We start from the raw sequence: 9864 nt of genomic DNA on the forward strand, positions 1-9864 counted from the left end.
CCCCCCCCACCCCGTGCTTTTCAAACAAGAAACAAACACGTGCACCCCCTCTCTCCATCACTCCGCTCGCTCTCTCTTCCTCACACACACTGACAGAGAGACTGCCAAACACAAAGGTTCATGGGAAATTAATAGTTAAGGTAACACTGGCCAGCATGAGAAAATAAGTTGGAGTGAAGACAAAATTATTATTATAATATCCTCCCAAAAACCGCTAGAGAGGGCTGCATTCAAGTCTAACGAGTAAAGAAACAGACACTGATTAAAAAATCAGAGATCTGAGAAGGAGGGCCTCTCTTTACAAGGGCAGTAAAGGTACTGGGTCGTCGGATAAAGGAACAACAAAGGGTGGAATGAGAGACAACATGGTATAAATATAATGCTGTTTGTAATGCATTGGCATTTTGGACAAAAATTAAATTGGGCCAAAACATAAAAGCACATGGCAACTGTTGGGAGCAATAAAAAACATGAACGGGATTTAATTCATTGTTTATTTTAAAAACTTAAAGCTTCCTCCGGCTGAAACGAAGTTTCGAACCCCAGAAGAAACGTGACATAAAGCTAGGTCCGAAATCGAAAGTGGAAAGTGGCAACATACCTGAAGTGTCCTGAAGTAGAAGAGTGGTCGAGGCCCCAAACAAAAGGTACAGAAAACGTTATTTGAGTAGTTTTAGGTGAACTTGATACTGTAAATCTGTTACTTACAAAGCAGTTCTTCTCTAGTTCTAGATCTAGAATCTAGAATCTATCGACTATGATAATGATATCGTTATTGACATGGCCCATCATGGCCTTTACTTTTACTTTCACGAATGCAGGCCTAATCTATTGACTATTCTAGATCTAGATCTAGATCTAGATCTAGATCTAGATCCGTGGCGTAGGCTAGATCAATTCAAAAAGATAGTAAAACTAAGTGAAAAAGACAGTAGAAAAATTAAAGATTAAAGGGGATGTAATCTGGATCTAGATCTAGATCTAGATCTAGATCTAGATATTATAGATCTAGATCTAGACTCTAGTTCTAGAAGTATGGTCAATTTATAAATATTTTCAGTTTTCATAAAGTTTTTTTTTCAGTTTAGTAGATCTATATTCTAGATCTAGATTTAGATCTAGATTCTAGATCTAAACTGACTGGATTTATGCATGGCTTCTTGAATACGAGAAGTGATGCCAGTTGAGTGCCCCTGCATAGGGCCTAAGGATAAAGCATGCTTTACTGTGGCTGTGGGTTTTTGTTGTTGTTGTTTTTCGTCTCTCATATATTACTGTCTTCATTAAATAGGATAAAATGCTGAGTGCAGCAACCCCAGAGGAAGGCACACACCAAAAGAATGAAGAGGACATGGATGTGACGGATAACCTAGAAGAGGATGAAGAGAACGAGGAAGATGACGATGTTGAGGAGGATGTGGAAGGGCCGCAAGATGTGGGAGGCTTCACTGTTCTGGGAGAGTTCAAGGCGAAAGAAAAGAAAAAGGTTGTGTAGTCTTTTTAACTTTATACTTGCTACGATAAGTGCAGTCTAGAGTGCTACACATAGTGAAACGTGCACAGAGCAAACAGATTTTCAGGTCCCGAATTTTTCTTTCACATGTTAATTCTTTGTATTTAAAAAAAGGTACATTGAAATTTGTACGTAATCAAATGATTGCCGCGACCCTCCAATTTCGCTCTATATATGCTAGCCTAGCCTGTATTCATTTTCTTGTTTAATTATTTTAAAATATGGAGCTCTGGCAGAATGCTTTTTTTGCCATGTTGTTCTCCTCCTTTCAACAGAGCACTAAGCTATTCTTATGCAGTTCGTACAGTCTGTTGTATTTTTATTACTAGGTGGGAGTACATTTTTTAAGTGGCCTTTTCATGTAAAAATAAAGCTCGATGAAACTCTGGACTTTCACGGTTTGTGACTAACATTGTTAAAATGCTGATGCAATGTATTTACCTTCCCCTAAAAGCTGAAAGAAGATAAAGAGAGTTTTAAAAATATTTTTATTGTAGACTACTTATGTTTGTAATGAGTATACACAAATTTATAAAATAAAATTTGAGAGTTTGTTTTCAAACAATAATTATTGGAATGTGTTTTCAGGTTGAAAGGATTCTGCCCAACTGGCTACGCTACCCAGTGATCATCCAGCCTCAAGAAGATAAAAGCTTCTGCGATATTCAGGGTTTAGATCGCACACTCGTCGAGAAATTGAAAACAGCGAATATACAGTCCTGTTTTCCAGGTGAAGACACCAGCTTTCATTTATTTTCTTAGAGTATAATGTTGTCCAGAGGCATAATGGGGTGAAAAGAATTTCATATGTTTAAAAGCAATCTTTATATGTAATACAAGATTTTAAAATCTCCTTATCCCTGTCTTATAATTACTCTTGAAGATAGATATTCGTTTCTTTCGAGCAGTAACAAAAAACAAAGTAATTTCTTTCATTTGAATGTAAGATTTGTATATGTCACTTCAACCGAGCAAAAAGGATATTGGTTATTTATCAGAGTAGTACAAAATATTTCTGAACAATTTTAGTCTTTATAAGTAAATAACTAGACTAGGTTCTCTCTTCATCTTGGAATCAGAGGCTATTTTTATTTTTCTTCTTTCAGTACAATGGACTGTGATCCCAGAGCTTTTAGCCCAGTGCGAATGTGGGGTGTACGCTGGAGATGCTGGCTTCCGAACCCGAGACATCTGCGTGTCTGCTCCAACAGGAAGTGGAAAGACTCTCACCTTTGCCCTGCCCATTATACAGGTTAATAACACGATGACTTTTCTGTGGTACAGGAATAATCAAAGACTGCAGTTACTCTTAGGAGTCCAGGGTTTCAGATTCTTTTGATGAAAACCTTTTTTCTTCACTTGACGATCTGAACATTACTACAATTTACTTTGCGACAGACTTATTGATTTTAAGACATGATAAAAAAAAATAATTTTTTCTCGGATTTGCTCATATTTGCACAGACTTGTGTGACTGAAAAATTCATCCGAGTATGCACCAAACCCCCCCCCCCCCCCCCCCCCCCCAAAATGATGTTTTTCTCACTGTTACACTGATACAAATGTTTCTTTTCTGTGTGGGTGATAGGTCGGTACTCTGATGTACTTTGCTTCTTCTTTCCTATCAAACATCTATCGCGCGCTCATATAACCTTAGCAGTTGCGAGCGCCGTAAAACCCTATACTACATACATACAAACATCTATCGTCCTTATTTCTCCTCCCTCCTTTTCTTTTTTTTTTGTCGATTACTTTCAAGTAATATTTCTAACCTTCGGCACTTAAATGACTTATGTGTGTTGCAGGTGCCTTAAAATTCTTACTAAAACTAAACTAAACTAAACTGCCCTTCTCTCAGGCCTTACAAACCAGAGTTGTCCCCCATGTGAGGGCTCTGGTGATCCTCCCAGTCCGTGACCTGGCGGTGCAGGTGTACAAAGTGTTTGAGGAGTTCACAAAGGACACACCTCTCAAGGTAAGCTAGCTTCAGACCTGCCTAGTACTCCGAATTCCGCGTAATCATTACGGAAAACCAGGTCGGATTACGGGAGTACGGAAATTGTCGGCGGATTAAGGATTTCGAGGGAAAAAAATAATGATTATAATTTTATGAATGAAACAAAGACCAAACGGTTCTCAATGCCCGATAAGGCTAAGGCTAACTTTTCTTTGTGAGAGCACACCGTACGGCCTCGTCTGCGCATGCGCGGTAATGAGTAGAACTGTTTTAAATTTCGTCACGATCTGGATCTTGTGCATTGTCATAACCTAGGTCCAGCTTATACTGTTCTTTCTACATTCTGGACGCTTGACTTCATTCCTTCTGGCTTTTCCTTGGATATTTTTCCGTTTTGTGTCTAGATCTAGTCTAGATCTCAGTGTGTATTGTTAGTTGTTTGGTGATTGGATTCATTGTTTTCGTCAGTAGTTCTAGTGAATTCAGCGGGTAGCTCGAGTGAGTGTACCTTTAGTTTTTCTCACTGCTTGATTACAGATTTTTCTGTCAGATTACAGAAAATTAAGCACCAATTACAGAATTTGGAAATTCAAATTAAGCAGGTCTGTAGCTTGTGTGGTTTGGTTTCCATGCAGTAGCTATCTGTGGTGTAACAGTTAGTAGGCGTTTTGCCGTCGTACTCAGAAGAATTTAAGAAACAATAAATAAATTACATCTAAATTGGTCCCAGAAGGGAAATTTGGTTTACAATGGCAAACGTACATACATAATTGTAAACTCATACATACATAAGTACTTACACATATACGTACCTTAATCAAAACATGGGGTTACAGCCAGTTGGCGACTTAAACAAATTTGATAATATTTTAAACAGCTACCATTTTCTTTAAAATTGTCTGAGGGGTTACAGAATGGTATCAAAATTGCTAAAATTAATTTTTGTTTTTAATCTTTGTTTTTTTTTGTCTCTTTAGGTTGTTTTATTAGCTGGCAAGAAAGAATTCCAGATAGAACAGAAGAATTTAGTCAGAGAAAGGTAAGCATAAGTATGGTTTAGTGCGGTAATCTTATGACCACAGCTTTTTCATGTCTTTAATGTTTATCTTTTGCTTTCCTCTAAATAATGCTATCACTATTGTTTTCTTTGTCTCTTTAGACGACCATAGAGCGACAGACAATGATAGGTCTTACTTTTTCTATTTCAGTAGTGGTGTCGGTTGTTACTTTCCAATTTTGAGCTATCTTTTATCCCTATTAAGGACTAAAGATACATTGTAGGCAGTGTTTTTGAATGTTTGGAGAATGTCAGATATTGTGTTTGGATGTCTAATCTGTTAAGATGCATTAGGTTCCAAGCCATGTTGAATATGGGGGAAGTAGCGGTGCGGTAAGTCTGTGAAATTCAGTGTCTGATTTTTACGTTTCTTCAATTGAAACCATCAGGCCCCACAGTTCCCCGTGCGACAGATGGGCCAGTGCCGCGGACATTGTGGTGGCCACTAAGGGCCGTTTGCTGGATCACATCGACTTCACTGACGGCTTCGATCTGACACACTTGAGGTTTCTGGTGAGTGGCCTGTGTTTGAGATGTGTCGGAACTCTGTAAACTCTTAGTATCTGGGGTGCCAGTTCAGCTCAGCTGTGTCACGGCCTCATCACAGTCGTAACAATAATCTACCAAACCTCAGAAAATCTGTCTTATCGATAATGACATGAGGTTAAATTCTTGGATCTTTCATTTCTGCTCAGTTTGGTGTTTATTTAATGTAAATAGGTTAGATGATATCTGAGAACGCAGAATTTTTTGAAGTCGAAAGCTCTGAATTGTTTGAAAGTCTCCCCATCTATTATCTGTTGAAGGTGATTGACGAAGCCGATCGGCAGATGGAGGATATTTATGATGACTGGCTGAGTCAGATTGAAGCGGCGATGTATCGGCCGAAGAAAGGAGCTAGCGGAGCCTATCATCGCAGTCTGCCAGGACCTTGCACAATTGCTGGGTAAGCTGGGAGTTTACACCTACCACCTAATATGTTTTTTTTTTCCTTCATCAAGGATACAATCATTTCCATTTTTTAAATTACTTGTGTTTTTGTCATGAGACTACTTTTCCTGGCTAGCCAACTGTCCTGAAATTTCTGGGACTTCTGGATTTGGCTTTTTTAGGAATTTGAGAGCCGTATCTCATACACTCTGCCAAAACCAGTTCCTCATGATGTAATTTTGTTTGTTGTTACGAGAATGAGGAAGAAAGAAGAAACGAGAAGGAGAAAGTTTGTTGTTACATTACAGTGCGGTGTTTTAATGTCTGGTGTCCTAACTGGGTTTTTGAAAAGTTAGCAAGCCTGCTTTTCTGATAGTTTGTTTGCTTTCAGACTGAAGCCTGGATCTTTGTTTGAGAACATGTTATAATATTTGGGCCCCTACTTATTTTCAGTGTTGTTTTCCAGCTCGGTTCCTGGTGAAATATGGCTGATATTGTACTGATTGGCTATTTATTAACAGCAACTTACTAGTATTTTATACAAGGCTCTTGTGAAGCCTTTTGTGCTTTTCTCGAGGAGCATGTTGTTGGAGCACGCAAAAGTAATAATTGTTTACGACTTTCTTTGTGTTTCGTGAGTTTTTATACCGGTGTTTAATCCTATAAAGTGTGAGTGGTTGGCGGGTGCTCTGGTGTGGTTTGCTTCCTCTTTCCTGTCAAACGTCTGTCTTCTTTATCTCCCCTCCTCCTTTTTTTTCGTGTTTGTTACTCTTTTGTAACACCCTCTAATCTTCGGCACTTATATGACCTTATTGTGTTGCAAGTGGCGTAAAACACTTACTAATTGGCGCTCATATGACCTAATGCAGTTGCGAGGGCCGTAAAACCCTCTACTATAACCTATAACACTTACTATAACTGAAATCCTATAAAGTTATGTAAAATGCAGGATCTCCGATTTGTCATGTGTTTGACATAGGGTCAAGCCGAGTGAGCTTGAGGAGAGTGCTTTGAAAAACTGCTCCGACAATCCCAGTTTTTTTAACGTTTAACGCCATGCTTGGGATTTGTACAAGTGTTATCTGCTTCACAGTCCAGCCTGATACCATCAATCATAGCTAATGCTGGGCAACTCCGATGTTCAAACGTTTATTTTTACCTTATAATCTTTTATATCAAATATTCTGTTAATGTCAGCTGAAGTCGTTTCTGTTTTTAAATTAATAAGATGAATATTTGGAGTAATTTTCTTTAGTCAGAACACAACGTTTTATGTTACTGTTGTACGTTGTACTGTATTGTAAAGCGCTCAGAGCCTGTGTACTTTAATCGGGGTTGAGCACTATTTTAATGTCATTTATTATTATTATTATTACTTCTCTTTTAATCACTTTGATATTCTCAGCAGTGTAACTTGACATAGTGCATGGATAATTTTCTTTCCTACCCCGATCATAATGACTTTGATTAAACGATCTTATGGCTGCCTGGGTGCTACACTCCGACTACTGCCAAATTCCATAAATGTGTTTGTCGGAGTCTGGCATCCAACCATCGTTATTAATGTGCGCTTAAAAGGTAACAGTTTTGTAATTCTCTGTGTTTAATTATTTCAGATCCAAAGAAGTTGTTATGCATGTAAGTATATTTTTTACTTTCACGGGCCCTTTGTTATTTTGTCTAGCCTTCTCGGACAAAGGCGAAAAATCTCCCGAGTGCAAGTTGCGCATGTTGAAGATCCCTTGGTCCAAAATTGATAAAAGTAGGCTTCGGCCGCCACCCTGACAAAATAAAAAATTTCCTACCAAATGAAAATATTTGGTGTGTCCCGTGCACTCATATGACATTATGCAGATCCGAACGCCATAAAACACTTACCCAAAAAAAAAAAAAAAATGTTATTTTGTTTTTATCTAAAGAAACTACTTTTTTGCTTTAGAAAAGAAAAATTGACATTTCTGTGGTTTTAATAAACTGACAAATGTCTAAGAAACTTTAAAAGTTAGTTTTTGAATGTTTTGTCGTTCCAGTTTTTACTCTTTATATGGTTGGGAAATGTACAAGCCGAGACCTGATCTGTTATAACACAGGAAAATATTTTAGAGCCTCTCAATGCTTAAGAGACTCCACAGTCAGTTACAGCTCCATCATAGAAACTTCTGTTTGCACAACACTGCGCTGGTTTTCTGTCAATGGTTGTAAAAGCCTGTAGGGGAAAAAACTGCACATCTTTGATTAGTGCCAGAAAGTAATAAAGAACCCTTTTGGGGGGGGGGGGGGGGGGGGGTTGCAATTGGTTTTAATGCTGCCTGTGCGTGCATTCCCAATTTATTTTTGAAAGAAATTTGAAAGAATCTGTAATTTTTCGCTTCATCCCATTTGATGATACCCCGGAAGAATTAATTGGTAGGCCAACTGGAAGCTCTTGCCAGCCGTTGTGACGCTGTAATAAACCTGACCCTTTTTGAAAGTTGAAGACTTGAGAATTAGAGTGGGGTTTGACTACATCCAGTCCTTCTGGATGAGATTTTGTCGGGATTGGGTCAAGTGTCCCTCCTTCAATGTGACCTACGTTTTATTTAGAAGAGCATCATTATTTGGTTTTTATTTTTTCGGGCTTCTGTCAGATGTTTATGAAAGGAATATAATATGTTTTGTTTTATTACGTTTTTCTTTTGGCTTTAACAGACCAGACAGATGGAAAGACATGTCATATTCTTTTTCTTTTTATAAGAATATTTTAAACACCTTTTTTTAAAAAATGTCTTTCACAGCCTCAGAAGCTGCTCTTTTCTGCCACATTGTCACAAAACCCAGAGAAACTGGAGCAGCTCAATTTGTTCATGCCAATTTTGTTCACCTCCGTGGCCTTGACCTCTGAAGTTCCCTCAAGGCAGCAGACAGGAGCAGACGCCACAGCCAATGCTGAGAACCAGACAGAAGGTATTTATTGTGTTCATGGGATGTTACGTTTTTGCTCTGTTTCTAAGTCTTGCCTTCTTTTTCCTATGGAATTTTAACATAATCAAATTTTTTTTTCTTCGTGGATGGATGGAAAGTTGCACCAGAAGCTCCGACACTATCTCTTTCCTGTCAATCTATTTGTTTTATTTTGTTTTCCTTTTTGGTATTCTCTCTCTCTCTCTTGCCCTTTTTAACTCCCAGTGGAGCACAGGCCATCAACAACATTACTCCAGCGAAGCCTGTCCTGAGCATCCTTTTCTATCTATTTCCATGATGTCCCCGCTTTTTCAATTTCTTTTGGTATTCAAGCTCCTCTTATTTTTTCTTTGCAATGTGCTCCCTTTTTTCACTTTAACTTTAGCAAAAAGAATCAATTAAAAAAATATAATGTGGTCTTCTTTTCTTGCAAATGGAATAATGTAACCTTTCTGCCAGTGTTTATGGAGGAATTTTGACTTAAAGAAATGGCAATATAAATAATAAGATAATAAAATAAATTATTACACTTTTATATGTCCCAGAAGAGCACTTTGTTTTACAATGGCAAAAATACATACATAAATACATAATTATAAATACGTACATACATAAATACATACATGCATAAATGCATACATAAATACACACTATTACACAAATACAGAACAGTTTACAAACAATGCCACTGTCGGTCGCCACTGTGCAGCGCCCTGTAATTTGAGCTAGGGTTGTCGTGTCTTGCTCAAGGACACACTTCAGTGACCACCCATCTGATCCCCGTGTCACCGACACTTGCTTGACATTGCTTGAGTCAAAATTCACTACTCACATAGCCACTGGAGCCCCCATATATGATGTGAGGAACGAGCTAGTAGCAAACTGTAGACAGTGGAAGATGTTTCACTCGTGCTAAACCATTATGTCAGGTGTTGGTTTGTGTCTTTTTTCAGGCACTTCTGTCTTGCAAATTTGATCTAAATTTAAAAAAAAAAAATTTGGGGCTCTTTGTGTGATCTGTTTCATGCACCCTGCCAATCCGATTGAGTTTGGGCCGGCCAGATTTTCTTTCATGGGTGGAATGAAAACTACCGTTTTAGCACATTACAACTGAATTTGAATTCAAATAAATTCACCTGTGATGTTTAAAACCAAATGCTTTTGTTTTTCAAGGTCGCTAGTCGAATCAGTTGTATAGTGCCAAAATGGTAGCTTTTGCCCTTTCCTGAAGGAATATCTGGCTGGCCCCGGCTCACTCTGATAAATGAGACTGACAGTGTGCACCGGATATGATATAGACATTTTATTTGTTTATTGTTATCTACTGTTAGCCCCAACCTGCGTCAGAATTCTATATTTCTTAGCTCATATTTTCTTCCTAAATGTCTCCACAGGCCCTGTAGCGGAAGCAGTGGACAAGTTTTCCGCACCAGTCCTTCTCAAGGTAGGATCAGATTGTATGAGTTT

At 38.3% G+C, this 9864-nt stretch overlaps 1 protein-coding gene across 1 annotated transcript in view; it reads left to right on the forward strand.

The window, feature by feature from the left end:
• The first annotated feature begins 527 nt into the window (after positions 1–527).
• Positions 528–9864, forward strand: part of LOC101848856 (ATP-dependent RNA helicase DDX51) — a 17146-nt gene continuing 7809 nt past the window's right edge. Inside the window, exons 1-11 of the mRNA XM_005111493.3 lie at positions 528–647; positions 1292–1486; positions 2102–2243; positions 2620–2765; positions 3372–3488; positions 4448–4509; positions 4917–5040; positions 5334–5473; positions 7074–7095; positions 8232–8400; positions 9792–9841. Of these exons, the coding sequence (XP_005111550.1) occupies positions 1298–1486; positions 2102–2243; positions 2620–2765; positions 3372–3488; positions 4448–4509; positions 4917–5040; positions 5334–5473; positions 7074–7095; positions 8232–8400; positions 9792–9841 (1161 nt within the window). The 5' untranslated portion in view covers positions 528–647; positions 1292–1297. The remainder of the gene's footprint in view (positions 648–1291; positions 1487–2101; positions 2244–2619; positions 2766–3371; positions 3489–4447; positions 4510–4916; positions 5041–5333; positions 5474–7073; positions 7096–8231; positions 8401–9791; positions 9842–9864) is intronic.

The sequence above is a fragment of the Aplysia californica genome, unplaced genomic scaffold (assembly GCF_000002075.1).
Source record: "Aplysia californica isolate F4 #8 unplaced genomic scaffold, AplCal3.0 scaffold01067, whole genome shotgun sequence".
Lineage (NCBI taxonomy): Eukaryota > Metazoa > Mollusca > Gastropoda > Aplysiida > Aplysiidae > Aplysia > Aplysia californica.